This window comes from Empidonax traillii, unplaced genomic scaffold, assembly GCF_003031625.1.
Source record: "Empidonax traillii isolate 1590-97213 ecotype Southwest subspecies unplaced genomic scaffold, ASM303162v1 scaffold376:size1174107, whole genome shotgun sequence".
Lineage (NCBI taxonomy): Eukaryota > Metazoa > Chordata > Aves > Passeriformes > Tyrannidae > Empidonax > Empidonax traillii.
The window spans coordinates 211,330-230,644 of record NW_020955569.1 but is presented as its reverse complement, the minus strand read 5'-3'; the positions used below and the strand labels follow the sequence as shown (position 1 = coordinate 230,644).

The 19,315-nt window shown below is 38.0% G+C and overlaps 1 protein-coding gene across 1 annotated transcript in view; it reads left to right on the top strand.

The window, feature by feature from the left end:
• Positions 1-19,315, top strand: part of NRG3 (neuregulin 3) — a 371,204-nt gene that overhangs the window by 260,897 nt on the left and 90,992 nt on the right. Inside the window, exon 3 of the mRNA XM_027893033.1 lies at positions 109-182. Coding sequence (XP_027748834.1) covers positions 109-182 — 74 coding nt within the window. The remainder of the gene's footprint in view (positions 1-108; positions 183-19,315) is intronic.

The window sequence follows — 19,315 nt, the reverse complement described above, 5'->3', positions numbered from 1 at the left end:
GCAATTCCCTCGCAGTGTTGGCAGGGAGAATTTCAGTTGATTTGGTACCTTAAAATTAACCTTTTACTACCGCATGCGTATGTTTGTCATTTATCCCCTTTTTCTCAGGTGCAAAGAGGGCTACCAGGGAGTCCGCTGTGACCAATTTTTGCCGAAAACCGACTCAATCTTGTCAGATCCAAGTACGTCAAATGTTTTTCTTATATCTTTAATCCATGCTAGAGGCTGTTCTTGCCATGTGAGATGACCCTTTGCCTGTTGTCAGGAAGTCCATACTATGACCACTGCAGCTGTGCATAAAGAATGGTGTTGCTCTTGGGGATAGGATAAAACCACATCATTCAGCCTCTGTTCTTGTGAAATATACGCTGCTCCAACAGGGCAACCCATCAAGGGGACTTGATTCCTTATGATCTGTAATAATAACTGTCCCTGCTTATAGCAAAAACATCCATGTTTCTCTGCTTTTGACTCAAGAATAAATAAAATTACGTAATATAAAAAAGAAAATAAATATGGACTGCGAAGTGGTTCCTTCAGAAGAAAATAAATTCATATTGCTTGGCACTGCAGAGATTATAATCTTCATGGAAATACTTTATATCAATGTGCACGATACCCAATTATGTTTCACTTTGACAAGCAAATTTGCTGTGTGTTTGCAGAGTAAAGGTGTGGAGACCAAGTAAATTTCTATTACACTGATCAATATAAGTCAGAGTAAAAGCTGCATATATCTTACTCCACTCTTGCCATTTCTAAATAGTGTTGACTAATAAAACTATGTCAAAAATATTATTCAAGATGATTCTTTGGAAGTGAATCCATTTGCTAAGAAATGGTATTTATCCTAATTTTTTTAATGAAGTGACATACAACAAAGGGTCATATCCAATCTCTCAGTTTTGTTCTTATATCTGGAAACTGTAATGTATTAAGTCTCCTGGTTTTGGGTGCTCTTTAAAATTTGATTTGAGACGTTTTGTTTGTGTTTTTTGAAGAATAATGCTTGGTTTTGTAGTCCTTTTTTGTGCTTTCTGTTTATTTTCTTGTGCTTTTCCATGTGAAAACCTGTTGCCAAAGGCACCTGTTGTTTTGTAGTTCTCAGTGTTGTATAGCTCCCATTATACTTTGCTTTGTGTTTGGTTTAGCTTTTCCTTTTGCTTGACCTTTAATGATAAAGTGCAGAGCTGAATGTGAACAGGCAGATTTTACCTCTGCCAAGTTTTGTGTGCATGTGTCAATATAGAGGCTGTGTATATTTCAAGGGAAAAGATAGTTTGTATCCTAAAAGTGGGGGAAAGGACGATCAATCAATAACAGGACAGGGTGGTACCTGTCTGACTTGGGGGGCTCTAGCTTTAGTCTCTCAAAAGTAGAGGTGAAATCCATATAGGTACCATACGAAGCCCAGAAAAGGCTCCCAGATTAAGCTGCATCTAACAAGACCAAAAGCCCCACAGTGTTTTTATCTACTGCAGGGCAGTGTTGTTGTTTCTTTGCAGCATTGTGTTGATTGCACAGACTTACTTCTCTACTTAGGAAATTGTTGCTTACACTGCTAGGGTTCTGACTGCAGGGTTTCCATAGTGTATTTCAGCCACCTGATCCTGCTAAGCTAAGTTCTGCTGAAACATCCTTTTTACACTTTCTGACAACAAAAGCTACTTTTAAAAATTTTATTTTATTGAAGTTTTCTTTCCAAATGGTATTATTTAGGGGACTTTGTCTTGATATTGCAGTAGATCCACTGGACACACCTATGGCCCAAGAGGATCCCCTCTTTGAATATAAATGAAGAAGGTTAACATGAGTTAGGTACTTTTCCAGTCAGTTGTGAAATTTAACTTATATTTAAAAGAGGAAAAGCTTCTGTTCAGGTGCATTTCTGTGTGTTGGCATAACGTGCTATATCTCTGTGTATGTGTGTGCATATGCACTTTTTCTAAGCATGCTGAGCCTGAAAGGGAGGTAACTGAACTTTCTACTGCAGCTGGACAGTGACATCATTTTGTTCATTAGTTAAATCAATGATGTGTTTATCTTCCTTCTAGAGAGGAAAAAAAATTAATACCACACTGATGATTAGCACTCAGTGGCAGAAATGTTTGCTATTTGGATAACCTGAGAAGTGTAAAAAGTATTTGACGCAGTAGTCAAGCACAGTATGATCATCTCCAAAGGCCCTGGGGTTGCTTTGCAAAAACTTAGTTTTGGGGTTGAACTAGTGTTTGGATTAGGAAGAGAACTGCTGAAGGGTGAATTGGAGATGGCTTCAGAGAGAAGCAATTTTTTAAATGCAAGGCTTTATTTCCAAAAGCTGAGCACTGAGATGTGGAATCTCAGTTCTGGACTGTGTGTAGCCAGACTGACACCACTGACTGGTGTCAGTCAAGCTTTATGAACAAGTCCAGCCCATTTGAGTTTTATGGGATTGCTTAGGGTATTCCTGGTGGTTAATGTGTTGCTAATGTTGCAACTGCTAACACTTAGCTTATTTGAAGTTTGCATGCATGAAATAATGAAGCAATGCTTCTATCTTATCTTGCCTGTGATATAGCACAGTTTGCGTTCTCACAACATACCCTTGTCATTAAATGGGAAATTAATCTGGACACAGTCACTTGAAATATAGTAACAATATTGTTATAAAATACTTAATTATTTACATGTGCCAGACTGTTTTAATTTTTGTTGTTTTTTTCTGCTTTATTTTTTTAATTATCCTGCTAAAACAAACCAAGCTTTTTCAGCATAGCTATTATCTGCATATTTGCATAGCGACAAAAGTGTGTTATGGATCATCAGTGTTTTTAACAGCAGCTTCTTACCTAATTTTGGATGTATATTAGGTAGGTCTTGAGTTTATGTCACAGATATTAATACAAATTATGTAATACTTAATATGGATTAATGTATGCTAGATCATGTACATTTAGTTTAATTAAACTAACTGGTTAAGGTATTTAAGATTCTATTTTCAGAAAACCTCTTGAAACTACGTGATGGTGTTTCAGAGGTCTTGAATTGGCATCCATGGCTTCTTACAGTCAGATCTGTCACCTGCTACCTTGCCTGAGCTCAGAGTTAGGAATAAAGTCCTAAGAAAAACAAATGTACGGCACACATAGAACAACAGCACAACACTCCAAGCACAGACCCTTCAGCTGGACTTTTAAGCATCACTTCCTTTAACCTCTCCACTCTTAGCAAGGTTTTCTGGCTATAAGAGAAAGATATTAAGAACAAAAAAATCCAAACACAAGTAGTTTGAGAAGTTTGTTAATCTTGGAATATGGGAGAAGCCTGCCTAAACCATAGGAACCACAAACACACGGGAATCTAACAAAATTAATGAGGGAAAAGACTGCATGCTGCATCGCAATGCAACCCGTGTTCACAGTCACTATCAAGAGGAGGGAATCTGTCAGCTATGGTGATACTGTGTAGGAAAAGGCCCTGAACTCTCTCTGTGACCTTCATCATCTGTGGATCATGTAATAATGGGACAAAAAGAACAGAAAAAGCAATCACATGCTGGAAGGAAAGGATAGGCATATATTTGGAATATTGCTTCAGCTTTCTTCATTTGTGCTAACTTCTCTATAAATACAATTAATGAAGGTAGAACACTTACATTTTCAAGATTATAATAAGTGCAACTTTAACATAACTTTTAGGTACAAGTAATGTTTCAGGCATGTGTAGTCCTGTGTGTATCTGTAGGGTTGGGAGCTTATATACAACACAAATTGTACAAATGTGCTCATGTACTATCCTTTATAGTGTTCTGGAGTAGACCTGCCTGGCCCAACGAGTCTTGAAAGGTAAGCTGTGCGTAGGCTGCAGATACTTCTTTCAGTCAGTTTTTGTAATGAGGCAAAGCTTTGACTCTGTTTTGTGCAAATATTCCAAAGTGGTGAACAGGGCACTGAAAATGGGTTTCTCACATTACCTCATTTTAGCAGACTGCTGAACTCCGCCTTCAAGTGCTTTGTCCTAACACAGCAGTGACAGATACTTTCCTATGCAATATGTGCATTTCAGCTTTATAATGTCCAGTACTGATTTTATATTTGCCATATTAACATTCTAGTTGCTCCATGTGACTCAGATGCCTAGTTAAAGAGGGATCCCCTATCAAATATCTTATTATTATATTATATAATATATATAATATTATATTATATATAATATAATATATTATATATTATATTATATAATATATATAATATATTATATATATTATTATTATTATTCAGTCCTTTCTTAAAATAAATGCATTATTTTCTGGAAGAAGGAAAATAGGATGGAAAGCTTATAGGTCACTAGGCCATGCTCCTGCTGTTGCAGTCAACCCCATCGTGTAATTCCTTCCGTAAGCTGATCATACTTCATTTCTAAGCCACTTGTAATCGGGCTGAACTAGCCACTAGAAACAGGGTTTGTTTATCATCCCTGCTCTGAGAATTTCAAGACTTTTCAGCTTCCACACAAATCTTATGCCCAAATTTATCAGTTTTGTTCTTTGTTAAAATGCTTTGTTTCTGCATTGATTTTTTATTCCTCTCAGTTTCCATGATGTTGTGCTCTGGGTCTGTTAAACTGGCTTTTTCAAGTATCAGAAGTCTTGTTCCTATGGAGCTATGTATAGCCTGTGGTCTTATAATACTTTAACCTGTGATAGCACAGCACACATGGTGTTTCTCTTTGAATCTCATCAAAGAGAAACCTGCAAGTGTCATGTCTGGAATCTGTGGTTACTTATTCCTAGATTACCTTTTTCTGCAGCAAAGGATCAAACCCCTTCTCCTGGAAGATTGAGACTATAAATAAGTAAAAAATCTCCAGATAGTTTGCAAAGAAAAAAAAAAAATCCAAAAAGATATTTGAAACCCTAAGACCCCACTCACTTCCTCAAAAAAACTCCCTCTAAAAACCTAACAAAAATCTTAGGCATTTTGCCTTTTTATTATTTTTATTTTATTTTTTATTCCCCCCATCCAGTTTTGCACAGGTAAGATCATCACATAATTTAAGTGGAAAGAGAAGTGTAGAGTTCTAAGGATAACTCTGGAGGTTCAGCTTCCTGCTTTAAGCAGAGCTGGATTTTGAAGTCTGTGCTAACTGCACTGGACACCACAAAGGGACTCTTACTTAGGGGATAAAGAGCATCACAGTTGTGAAATACCTGTAGAATTTGTTTTCAAATAATTGAAGTACATAAAACAAAACTTGTGTATCCCTTGCTGAATGATTGATTTTCTAAGGCCTGAATAATTTTCTTGTCAGTTTACTTAAACTTTCTGAATTTGTCAACATTCCTCTTGAATTTGCTTTTTCCTCCTTTTTCGATTTCTAGAAGGCATTGGAGAGAATAAAATTTTGCTACGGTAAAGACTTTGAAGGTAGCACGTAGTTAGGAACAGATAGCCAAAGGTGAATGAATATCTGAGTTTTGTGGATGACAAGTCCTTCAAAACATAGGCTTGTTTAATCCCAGAGAGAACTTTTGAAATCTATGTCTAAATCTGATATTTGTGGCTTAACTTTTTCTTAAAAAGGAAAAGTTCTGCATTAATTCTTTCATCTGTTCAAGACTTTTGTATTGAGAAAAAGCATATGGAGGGAGTGGTTGCAGACCAAGCTTCTTTTGTAGTGACTGTCATTTTATGCTGTCTTACCAAACTGATGGCAGAGTGCCACATCACCTGTGTGTTGGAATAAAAATTATTAATATTGCTCTAGGAAATTAAACTTTTATAAAAGTGAAATAATCAAAAGGTGATATTTATTGCCTTGTAAAATTAGATTTTAATAGCTAAAGATGTGGTGACTACAATCAAAGGAATTCCCTGAAAATGGCAAGTCAGTATAAGATCTGTTAGGTCCCATCAAGTGGATATGACAATTGTCTTAACTGCAGTCTCTTTATAAGGATGTATAATCAGCATTTCTCCAGTTCACAGGCATCAGAAATCAATCTATATTAGTTCTGATGCATTAAAGATTGGAAGGAAGGTATTGCTTTAGTAAAAATAGTAATAAAGGAGATAAGCAACACAGTCGTTCCAGAAGTTTCAATGCGTTTAACTACAGGTGAGAAAAGATGCATCAAATGAAAGACAGGTTTGGGAATATGAAACCTCAGCAAGGTAAAATAAGAAAGAAAATGTATCCCTGGAGCTATGAGGGACATATTTTCCCTCCACTTTGATCAAGTGTGTAGAGACCTCAGGATACCATCTGCCAATGATGATGTGTTTTTAAATTTAAGTTGAGGCTGTAAAATTTTACTTTGTGTGAGTTGTATGAAACTTCTGGATTTGTTTTGTTGTTGGGTTTTTTTGCTTTTTGCTTTGGGGTTTTTTTTTTTTCTTTCTTTAAAATAGAAACTTAAGATTGATTCTGCAAAACTGGAATGAAATGCTCAACACCAGAAGTGCTGTGTTAACTGAGCATTAGTGAAAGTGTTCACCAGTGATTACTGGAAGTGTGAATGTGTTCATTGTCAGAACATATTGAAACATTTAAGCCCAAGAGAGATTAACTGAAATCAAAAATTTCCCACTAATACAGCGGGCAAAGAAAATCACTGTCAGTTTGATAATATGATTTCTTACAATCTTAAAAGCAAAATTTAAATTCATAGGAAACGACTAGTCGTATTTGTTTCTATAGAAAAGCAAACAGTCACTTGTGCAGAATGTGCAATATAAATGTTTCTCAGTGATTTTCTTTTTCTAATTAATTTTTTTCTCTGTCAGTCCTGCAAAATAGATTTTAAAAATCACAAGAGTAATGGTAATACTCATGTTTCCAATGGGGAGATGACTATTTTGAATTAATTCTAGAGTTCTAAGTTTCTGTTGCCATTCTCAAGTCAAAATGGCAACAAAAAAACACCTACTAGTCTGAGAGCTGTTTCCAAGTAACATTAAGTTGAATTGCTTTCATGACTTTTGTGTGCAATAACAGAAGTGTTTTTTCCCTTACTTTCAGTGAATTACCTGTCCTGTTAGAAAAACCCCCGGCAATGGATTTGCACAACTGCTCCCCACACCTCCTGGCATTCCTTCTGGAAAAATCAGTAGGGGGGTTACAATTTATTTCCTATTAATATTTCAGCTTTAAATTAAATGTCAGCCTTTACCAAATTTAAATTCATTTAAGATTGGCTAAAATAACATTGAAATAAAAAGTCATACAAGTTAATTTGGAAAAATAGAAAAATTCAATCTGAATTTGACCAAAATCCTTTTATTAGTTTTAAAGGAACATAAATTCCTTATTCTTCTCTGTTCGTCTCTTCTCCATCTGGAAGACAAGAATGTATTGGCATCTGGTTAGTCAACAATATTTTATTTTCAAAACTTTTCATTTGAAGTATTCAGTTATGTCTGGGTTTGCCATGGCTTTTAGGCCATAGGTGGTCTTCTGGAATTCAGCTTATGAAGACTGCATCTCTGTAGAAAATCTTGGAAGCTAGAACCAGGTGGATGCAGTATCTTTTACGGCAGGGGAAAAAAAAACCTCTAAACTAACCTCAAAACCCCTTGTTTCCTTCTTCTTCAAAATTGCCTCTATGTGGAAGGATAATAATGAAACTGAAAATTCCTTTTTTTGTTCTCAGTACAAATCCCAAGGAAGAAAGAAAATGGAGATATCTAGCAATGCAAATCAAAGTCAACAGAAAGTTTTCATCAGCATGTCTTTTTGTAAGCCATAGTTGCTAGAAATCAAGCAGTAAATTCAAGTCACCTTGTGCACAGGAGTTTAAAGGCTGCCTTTCCAAACTACCATTCATCTGTGAAATTTGGGACTTAGAGATAGTTAAAGAATTTCTAGGGCTTTTTCTGTGTAATGATTTTTGCACTTGTATTTTGATGAAGTTTACCATATGATGGTAGAAACACTCAGCTAGGGCTTGTTACACAAGAGCTACAGCAGATGGCTGTGAATAGAGGTTACAGTCTTATGTAAGTCTTACTCTCCTGCTGGCTCTGCCACAGCACTGGGGACACCTCGGAGCCCGAATGAGAGGCGGTGCAATGCTTCCAATAAACAAGCACCTCCTGAAGTGATGAGCCTCTGAAACATCAACTTCTCCTTTCCCTTCCTCTTACAAACACGTTATGATTTCCTAAATCTGCTGTTGGCCATTCCGTGTCTGGGAAACTGCAAGTATAAATCTAGCTTGAAGCAGATGTTCTTTGACACTCTGGAAGCATCTAATTTAGCCCAATGCCCTAAGTAACTAACTTCTCTGACTCACGTACTCTTCATACTGAGGGTATGTTACTGTTGGTGTCAATCTCCCACTGCCTTTTGGAAGGACTTCTCTGGTTTTGCCTGGATGGACAAGGTGCAGTCAATCATTTGGCTTGTCAGATGACATTTGCAGACCTTCAAAGAGGAGAATTCAGCAGTGCAACAACCGCAGTTCTTCATGCTCAGGCAGAAAAGTTTAAGCAAAGATGGCTCATCGTGAGATGACATGTAGGAAAACGACACAAAACCTGACAGTAATTTAGCAGAAAAGCATTCATTTTGTCGAGTTCTTGTCTTTTTAAATTAGCTACTCATTTGTCCAAAGAGCATTTCACTTTAGCAATACTATTTCACTTTATATCACACTTTTTATGTTAAATGCTTTATGATTGGTTGAGATGGTATGCTATAGGTTTCATAAAGATGTCATAACCTGTTGCTGGATCTAGTAAGAACGCATGGAGAAAAGAGATGGATTTCTCATATTGGCAGCTAATCTTATGCTCTTGAATGTATCTCTTAGTGTTAAATCTAATTCTGAACTGGGTGTTTTGCTGTCTGCTGTGGTTCTGCATTAAAATAATTGTAGTAAAAAATGCAGTAGTACATGGGCAGGTACTACTCCTGTACATGGGGTGTGATCTGTCCTGTCCATAGTATGGTTATATGACTGTAAGTAATAAACAGCAGGAAAACAAATTCTCCACTGCTTCTTACAGGCACAAAGCTCAGTCTAACACACACTGTCTTGAGAGTAAAAAAAATTAAGGGGCTAATACATGAGAGCTAAAGTTTCCTCCAAGAGGATTTCTGCTGAGTGTGCTGATCATCTTCCCAAAACTAATTCTTTGTAAAAGCCTCTGTGCTCCTCACTCATCTTCACTCTTTGCATTAAGCCCACACTCCACTACAAGGCTGCTTATTAAGGCAGTTATTGTTGTTAGACTTTTCACTTCACATGGAGCTTCTGCCAGTGTTGATTCAGCTAATTCGAACAATCTCTGCTTATTAAGGAAATCCTGTAATAAATGCATCGTTCAGATTAATGTAGTGAGTGCTGTGCTGTTGTGAAGACCAGATGCTTTGGGGGTAATGTGTGTATATCCATACTTTCCTAGGAGAATGGCAGCCTTACTGAAAATATTAAGGGTCAGCACTACTATAAGTTTGATTACCACATCAAAGTAATTATTTTTTTTCTAGAAATAAAAACAGTACTGAGACTCCTGAAGGTATTTCCAGGCTCATTTCTTAGGCCTAACATAGCACTTATGTTTGACAGCAGGGAATAGCCATTTCTGGTTAAAACTTTACTGTGCAAACCCAGCAATTCATGAAACTATTATTGCCTGGATCAGAAAGATCAAATGGTAAAATCTTGGTCTCAGTGGGACTGGTAAATGTTTTGTTAGTGAGTCATTGAAGGTTACCTTGTCCTCTTGTGACTTTCATGCCACTATTTTGCTAGAGATTTTTGTATTGACCGTTGAGGACTTGAAATTGCCAGCCATGAGCATATCTCTTCACTTTCTTCAGTGACGAATTTGATCATGGAAAGAGTTTCTTAAAGACAGAACTGATCAGTGTTGTCCAAGGAGAAAACCAAAGAACAGGCAGTTCTTGATGAAGCTGTTTACAGTGGGAGGACTAGATTCGCTTCTAACCCTTTCAGAGAGCACCCTGCTCCCAGGGCTCCTGGCTCTTTGCTCTCACTGCAGGTACCAGTTTGCTGTAGAGAAAATGTGTTCAGTCGTTTGCTGCCGTCAACAGTTGAAGGTTAATAAGAGGCCTGGGGAACAGAAAGTTTCTCTTGTGACTTTAGTACACAGCCTGAGTAACAAATTTGACAATCAAACTCTGAATGGTCCTATGAGGAAAGCAGAACTGAAACACCAAGTGAGTGAATGTAATAGCAACGTCTGCTTATCTTTGCCCATTTCCTTTTTCAAGTAGTTCTGCTCTTTGATCTTGTTTCTGGCCTCCCCAACCATTTTAACATCTCAGCTGAGTTACCATCAAGAGGAAGAAATTTGAGTGTACTACATATTCTGCTAAGATACCAGTTATTTTTTTCCCCTTCAGCATCTGAATTGTATTTCTCTTAGTTAGTCTTCACTCTCTGCTAGTCTTTGCTACCACTCAATATATTCCAGGTGCTTTTGCTGTGATTTCTTCCCACGTTGTCACTGCATGTGGCCTTTACTACCTCTCCAAAACCAAGGTGTGAGTCCTCTCTTTACCATCTTCCAGATGAATGCCTCAATCACAAATTGGTCTTTAGAGGCTATCTAGTCAGTCTCATTTGGGCTTCCCTTTCTTCCTTATATGTAATTTTTACTTTTGTCCCATAATGGAAGAAAAAAATTTATTTTGCAGTTTAATTTAGTATCCAAAATGTTCTTTAAATACGTACAGTGAACAGATGTCCACATTCCATTTTGTTTCCAGAGGAGTTGGCTCCAGTTATCTCTGAAGATACAGAGAGAGGTTAATACCTGATGCTTATTAGGAGAAAATATCCATTGTGTGGGCTGTTTGTGAAAGGCAGCATCTAAATTTAACCTGGATTCTTGTTTTGTTTTAATAAAACTGATTTTTTTCTTGAAAATGGTTGCATTTTCAATACAGAAGGTTTTTAATATGTCTCGACAATGCTTTCATTGGGAAAGCTTTTTCAGGTTCAGAAAAAAAACATTCTCATCTGATACAGGAAAAGAGGCCTGAAATTAGCAGAGAGCAGAATACTTGTCCATAACAGGTGAAGCACAGTTTCACCTCATTCTACTTGACCTGATTTTCCTCTTTTGCAGGTGAATGCCTAGGTCACAGCAGAAAAAAGACAGTGGGTCAGTGTCCTCTTGAGTTTGTGGTTGTAGGGTTTTTTTCTGGAAGAGGAAGACTAAGCTGTTTTTGCTACTTCCCAAATAACTCTAGTAGCTGGTAGACTTGAAATCTCTAGTGTAGTAAAACGTGTATTTTTACAGTATTTCCCTACCCTAGAGAGAGCACAAGACAGATTTTGCCTTGATGCTCATTTATATTATAGAAGGTGCTAGAGTTTACAAAATGTAAGATACTAACTTAGGTCTTGATCCTGGAAAAAACATACTGATGCATATTTTTTTCTCAAGATAAATTCTCATGTAAGAGATACTAAGCAGTTTTGAAGCATCTAACTGAATTATTTGCAATAGTTTGTGGTTTACATCCCACATTTGCCATTTTCTTGATGAGATGACCTGCCGCATTTTAACTCTGGAATTAATGAGTCCTTCTGAAAAGACTTTTTTCTAGAAGCTGAGCAGCTCTAACATAGGAGCATGGCTTCTGCTGCCCCTGAATGGCTCCACGTGAGTCTGGCACACAATTCAGTACACTGAATTCATAGTGGGAATAGTGTCATTTTGAAGGAGCTTGTTAGTCTGTGGAGATTAAGAGTTGTAATTATAGATATCTGTGTGTATATATATATATAAATATATATAAAACCAAATAGTATTTTTTTTTGTAGAGACTTTAAATATTCCAGTCTGATCTAGATGTCTTTTAAAGTTTCAGTCTCACATTAATGCCATATTAATTTAATATTTTTATCAGTCTCCAAGTTTCAAGGAACCCACATGGTTAGGTTTTCTTCAGCATTCAGTAAATATTCAAAGACTTAAATGCTTCAAAAACCTTAAAATACTATCTGTACACTTTTAGAGAAAATATGACCTGTTCCAGAAGAACGTTGGTTAAACCATATGTGTAACTATCTGAACGACTCCAAGTAAAAATGCTATTTAACAATGTAGTGCTGCTGTTCTCAGTAAATAATATTAATTTTATTGGCATTGGAAACACCGTGACTAAGGAAATGTCAGATAAACTGATTCAATCTTGTGTGTTAATGATGAAGGTCTTAATCCATTGAAAAATGGGAATATTTGGCTAGTTATGCATTTCAGATAAAACCAATCAATGTAAGTTCATAATTTATTTTGGAAGGCAGAACAGACTATTTGAATATCCTAGAATATTGCAGATCAAAGATCGTGTCCAGTTCTGCAATATTGTTATAAATTTTGCTGCAGAATTTAAAAACAGGTGGCAGGGGAAATAAGTTTTTAGTTCAAGTTACATCTCCATAACAAGTTACTGCAAGTTACGGTGTGAGTTTACAGTGCAATCAGCCGCTCTGTGGTAACTGGTGCTGGTGTTTTAGATAAAAGCCAGCCAGTGCTCTGCAGTTGCACTGAGGGGAGGCTCCCACCAGGACTTCACAACATGGACACACCCAGTAACTTGCTTTGGAAAATAATGAAGTCCTTATTGTTTGTTGCTGGGTGGAATTAAATGAAGATACTCTGAGTCAGGTGCCACAGGGAGTAAGGATGGCTGGCTGAATCATCCAGGAGATGACTTTTTGCCCCTGTGACTCTTTACATGATAGTAGCAGGGTTTTTGGCAAAGTTTTTACTTTCTGTGTGCCTGCAGCTGTTTCAGTCCATACTTAACTGACCTGCTTTGGCAAATTAGTGCTGTCTTGTTTGTCCAAAGTAGGACAGATTTAAGCTTATGGAGTAGGAGCGTCCCAAGAGAGTAGAAGTTACTGTAAAAGGAAGAATGTAAATCCCTGCACAAAAGGAGAGGATGAGGTTTATTTTAACCGGTACCTTTTTGTGTATCAAACATGTGACAAACAGTGATTTTTGTTGTCAGAGAACCATCAAAAAAGGGTAAGACTAATATAAGATAAAGCCTATCCTTGCCTACCTCTGTCTGGTCGTAGTGGTGCAAAACTGACTTTTTTGTGGCCAAGCACACTTGCTGAAACTTCGTGCTACAGACTGTGTCGGCTCCTCTGAAATGTTCTGTTAGATCCTGGCTGCTCAGTTTATTCTGTATTCACACAAGACTGTGAAATCACAATTTATTAAATAGAAAACAGGAATAATGTGTCAGGAAGCAAACTGGTAAATGGAAAAAGGCAAATATTTTCTGGGAGACCATAATTTTTCAATATGGTACATTTTTCCACTGATGGAAAATAAGGGAAATTGATGGATCACACCTAATATCAATTTCATCAATTCTGAGTTTCATATAGCTGTTGACTTTGTAGTCATCAGTAATTCTAATTTGAATTTGTATTTAGTTGAGCATAGCATGGCTTTCAGACAGTATTAGAGTTGTAACATGTACATTTGTTTTCAGAATTTATTCCTTAAATGCAAAAGAAAATGCCACGTGAAAAAAGCAAAACCATTATCTGACAATAATGTCACTGTATCCTGCAAGCAAGAGAGTTTTCAGAACTTGGAATCAGTTATGTGTAAGTCAGTATTTGCTATCCTGTTTGGTTTTCTAGAAAACTCTTCATTTTTTTACTTATGGTATGGCACATTCAGAGTATTCTACAGCTGCCACTTTTGTGATTGACTAGCCACTAAGGGGCTGCTTGTGGATTGGATGGGTGCACCCTTCCTCGATGTCAAAAACTGGCTGAATGGCCTGGCCCAGAGAGGCATGAAAGAAAAAAAGAAAAGGAAATAAGACAGGAGTTTTCAAATTTTCCAGCAGTTCTGGCTGACCATGGAGGTCTCAATTGACTGAAATTTAGCAAACGTGATGCCCATCTACAAAAAGGTTTGGAAGGAGGATCTGGGGAACTAGGGAACTGTCAACCTGAGTTCAGAGTCAGGGAAGGTTACAGAGCCGATTTGCGGCATGTGCAGGACAACCAGGGGATCAGGCCCAGCCAACCTGGGTTTAGCAAAGGCAGGTCCTGTTTGACCAACCTGATCTCTTTCTTTGTCAAGGTGACCTGCTTAGTGAATGAGGCTCTGAATGTTGTCTAGTTGGACTTTAGTGAAATCTTTGGCATTGTTTTCCACAGCATTGTCCTGGACAAACTGGCTGCTCGTAGCTTGGATTGGGCGCACAGTTCAGTGGGAAAAAAAAGCCTGGCTGGATGGCTGGACCCAGAGAGTGGTGGTGATTGGAGTTACATCCAGCTTGTGGATGGTCACTAATGGTGTTTCCCAGGGCTCAGTACTGGGGCCAGTCCTATTTAATGTCTTTATCAAGGATCTGGATGAGAGGATGCAGTTCATCTTTGGAGAGCAAGTTGGGCAGAAGTGTTGATCTACTGGAGGGTAGGAGGGATCTACAGAGGGATCTGGGCAGGCTGGATCAATGGGCCAAGGCCATTTGTATGAGATTCAACAAGGTGAAGTGCCACATCCTGCACTTGGGTCACAGCCCCATGTATGCTACAGGCTGGGGCAAGAGTGGCTGGAAAGCCGCTCAGGGGAAAATGACCTGGGAGTGCTGGTCGACAACCGGCTGAACATGAGCCCAGTTGTGTCCAGGTGGTCAAGAAGGCCAGTGGCATCCTGGCCTGTATCAGCAATAGTCTGGCCAGCAGGACCAGGGCAGGGGTCATCCCCCTGTGCTCGGCACTAGAATCCTCTCTTCAGTTTTGGACCCCTCGCTACAAGAAGGACACGGAGCGGCTGGAGTGTGTCCAGAGAAGGGCAATGAAGCTGGTGAAGGGTCTGGGGCACAAGTCTTAGGAGGAGTGGCTGAGGCAAAAGGAGTTGTTTAGCCTGGAGAAAAGGGAGCTCAGAGGATTCTCTACAGCTCCCTGAAAGAAAGTTGTATCCAGGTAGGGATCAGTCTCTCCTCCCAGGTAGCAAGTGACAGGATGAGAGGAAATGGCCTCAAGTTGCAACAAGGGAGGTTCAAGTTGGATATTAAATATTTTATGCACCAGAAGGGTTGTCAAGTATTGGAACAGGCTTTCCAGGGAAGCGATGGAGTCACCATCCCTGAAGGAATTTAAAAGACATGTAGATTGGCACTTGGGGACATGGTTTAGTGGCAGACTTGACAGTACTGGGTTAATGGTTAGACTTTGTGATCTTAAAGGTCTTTTCCAACCTAAAAGATTTTATGATTCTGTGATTCTAAGGGGCAATGTTACTACATAGATTTGTAAGTAGAGAGATAACAAGTTCAGCCCAGTTGGGGTAGTGATAAGGACACTTTCTAAAGGTGCCAACAACTATAATGGTAGTTGCTAAATATACAGATGCATCTGCTTGCGGAGATCGTGACCTATTTCAGTTGGTTCTTGTTTTATGAGCTTTCTGTGCCTTTGACAGTACATTCAGAACAACCTATTTCTCCCTCCAGGACTTCTCATTTCCTCAACCCTACATCAGTCAGACACCTCATACCAAAAGTTGTTGTGAAAGCAGCATAGGCTATACCTGATTTTTCATACCACCCTGCAGATATATGAATTAAGATAACCTTAACTTCCCTCTGTAATTAATGGGAGAGATGTACTTTCCTGCTCTATCAGATGCTAATTAGAGTATGGCAAATTAAGCAAAAGCCAAATTTAGATGTTATAAGGCGATATGTAGAGGATATTAGCACTTCTGACTATTTAGGAAGCTTCAATAAGACAACCTGAGAAAGACTCAAAGTCATAGATGCTCCATGTCTGTCTGCTTCTTGACAGAGGGAAATTATTCAGTATCTTCTAGGGCATATCTGCACTGAGAGCAGGGACGTCAACCCTGCTGCGTTGGCAAAATATCGCATATCTAGAGGTGCTTAAGCTGAACTCAGTCAACTTGGAAGCATCACAAAGCTGACTGCCAGAATTCTGCACATAAAGGATGAAAATATTCTCCCCCCCTCCCCTGCCTTTAACAAAGTTACCATAAGAGAAAACTAAACAAGAGGAAAAAAAAAGATGACAACAGAATTCTATATATGAATTCTATATATTTACATGTGCTATGGGCTTTTGCTTTTTCTTCGTAGTCAGTTTCTTGTTACAGTATAGTATTCTCCTTAACCCAAAATATAGGAAGAAAAATGTAAAACTAATTCACACGTCTAATACCCTTCAGTGCCTACAGATATTGAAGCTGACAAAGTAGCTTGGAGAGCAGGATGGCAGATGGCCTGAGTGAAAGAGGGAGCAGCAGCAAAGGAAACAATTTTGCCAAGAGCCATAGTAAAGTTTAAAAAGCAGTAAAAGTATCTGTGTACTAGGCATTAACTAAGAGATTCTTCAGGAGGAGGGAGTTTGGAAAAATATGAAATCAGAGAATGAATTATTATTACTGCCTAAGTGCATTCTATTTTATTCTTCATGAAAAATCCCTTAGTAGCAGATCATATGTAGTAGGAGTAGATAAACGTTTAAGCATAAGATAAACATAAACATGGTTGGCTCAAAAAAAAGACAAAAACAAATCAGGGGGAATACAAGAAAAGTACTACATTTTAAGATGAGTTTTGTGGAGGTTTAATTGTGACAACGGAGCAGTAGGGGTAGGAGGCCAGGAGCAGCAGATGGAAAGTCATTCTCAAAGTGATGGATGTGAACAGACTTGGCATTCAGGTCTGCAGAGCCCTGTCTGCGATTGCTGCCTTGGGCTCATGGTCAGGATCTGGCTCCGGGGTCATGCAGATTGCTGAAGAGGGACTTTGGGATGTTCTGAAAGATTGCTTACTGTCTTAAATTGCTGGCCATAAAAAGGTAGAAGTGAAAAAAAAAATTAGAATAGGCACAGCTGCTTTGATCAGTGCAGTAAGAATGTTAATCCCAGATGCTGACCATAGGGTGCCCTGCTCATCCCTGATGCATGTTAAACTCAAAATGCCACTTTCTGCCAGAGTTATTAATGAGAGCTGTGTTCAGAGAAGGATGGCTTTTGCACATGTTTACAGTCAAAATTTCAATTCAGAGCTCTCCTCTATACAATTTTTTTTATTTTAATGGTTTTGTGTGTTAAAGACTGAAAAGGGACTGCATGAAGTTGTCAGGTTTGGAGTGGAACTGCTGTGGTTCTTTATTTTGGTCTCTTTTGTTCATCAAAAAAGGTTACACACAGAGCTGTTTTCATTTGTACAGAGTGTGGTATTTACACTGCAGAAATTAGATGTCAGAATAAGTGGAGTGACTGGGAAGCAGCAGTGTGTACCCAGTACAACAGTGACTGTGTAGATGAAGTGTGGGTGTTTTGCGTGCAGAATGGATGTGCTGAGATTCTGACACTGATACATACCTTTTTTTTCCTGTTGCACAACTGATTGATATGGTTGTTACTTTTTTATTGATAACAATGCAGAAGAATTACTATTTTTTTTCTGCTTTAGTGCATGTTGGCTTAAAAGACAAATTTCTATGGTATGCTTTGATCAAAGAGAAAAGTACTACATTATCCATGTCAGTACTGTGAAATGCATAATGTATTTCTTTGAAGAAGAAGCTGGGCTGACTGAAAAATTTTATTTTGTTTTACATTTATCTGTAAACTTGGATCAGTTGTCCAGCAGTTTGATTGACTGATGTAGGTTCTGTTTGATATGCATCCAAATGTACTCATTTATTTTGCACTCCTGTTATTAACCATAAATCTCTCAAGCCTTAGGTAGTAGCAGCTGCACCACTATTTGAATGTAAAACAATGCATCTACTGTGTAAGAATGCAAATCTCATACACAAAAGGAAAAAGTAAACAAAATGTGCAGTATTGTTAGAGGAATTTTGGCAACTGTGGATATTTAATAATATTTAGGCTCCTATATGTCTTAAGTAATTTTTGAAGTTAGACTGTCTGAAAATTAACTCCTTAATACCTCTGAAACATCTGGGAATAAATTAATGGTTGCTGTAAATTTTTGTTTGCGCTTTTAGGACTTGGGAGTTTTTTTCTTTCTCTTGAGTCCCAAATAGTATTTTTAGTGTGTGCCTTGGTTTGGTTATCTTGGTAGTGGATATGATATTTGACAACAAGCATTGGACTGGATGACTGGTAATGAAAACTACTCAGTGAGTTGCCAGCTATTTGTAGCTGATTCCCATTCCAGCTATTGGTTGTTACAAGGAAGAGGAACTGGATGACATTATAGATATGTGCAGGGTTGTGGAGAAACAGTTGACCCCAAAAACTATACAGAATTTTTCCTAGAATCTGTCCTTAAATTTCATATGTGTGTTGTGACTGTTTCTGAGTGCGAGTCTTGCAAATGTGACAGAGTCCAGAGCTCGACCAGTCCTTTTGAAGGGTGCCATCAGGTACGTGGAGTAACAAGTTTTCAGTAGTCTTACAGGAAGTCACTGCAGATACTAAATTGATACCTCAGTATTTGATGTACAAGCCTCTTTAGTCAGAGATGGGGAAGTTGTTCTTAGTTATGTTATCTAATAACCATTGTCCTTATTTTTCAAAAAGCAAAAGCAGCCTTTATCAACACTGAAATTGGTTGAAAGTCAGAGAGGCTCTTAGGACCACCAGTGCAGAACAGGGAGGAGACAGAGAGGGAGTGGAACATCAACCAAGAAACAAAAGGCTCCATGTGCACCCGTTTCTTTGTTTGTGGAGGTGGGTTTTGTTTTACAAAGTCAAGTAACACGGTGTGAGTTGTCTGGTTGTAATTCTTCCCAAGGAGATCTGCACTGTGAACAGACAGTTTCAGAGGACTACCATGAGGCAGCTTGCCTTTTCTGCAGTTGTGAAATACAGTCAGTGAGTCCTAAGGTTTAGTGGTAATACAGCTCAGACCACTTAGTGATGGAGTTGCATTGTACCTGCTGAAGCTCTTCAGTGTGGCCAAATTTTAAAGATATGTTTGCCTTGGGCAAACTTCTAACACTTCTGTTTTCAGCAGTAAGTACACTGAGTGTAGGCTTTTTCTGTTTTTAAACCTACCCTTTTAAAAATAAATTTAATTTCGTGTGTGGTACATAAGCATTCATTACTTTACACTGTAAGCTAAAGCCCTTTTCTCTTTTTTAGTTAATTAATCCAGTTATTTTCACAAACTTATTCTTACTCTTTCATAACTTGCCTTTGTAATATATAAGCAACTAAAAACCATAGCTTCTGCTTTAAAGTAAGATTTGAAAACTTAATACAAATTAATTTCCCTATTTCTCTGCTCAGTTCTTGAGTTGTTGGGAGTTGTATTCTCACAGAGGATAGACAAGTTTTCTCTTCTGTTTATATTTAACCCAAAAAAAAAAAAAAAA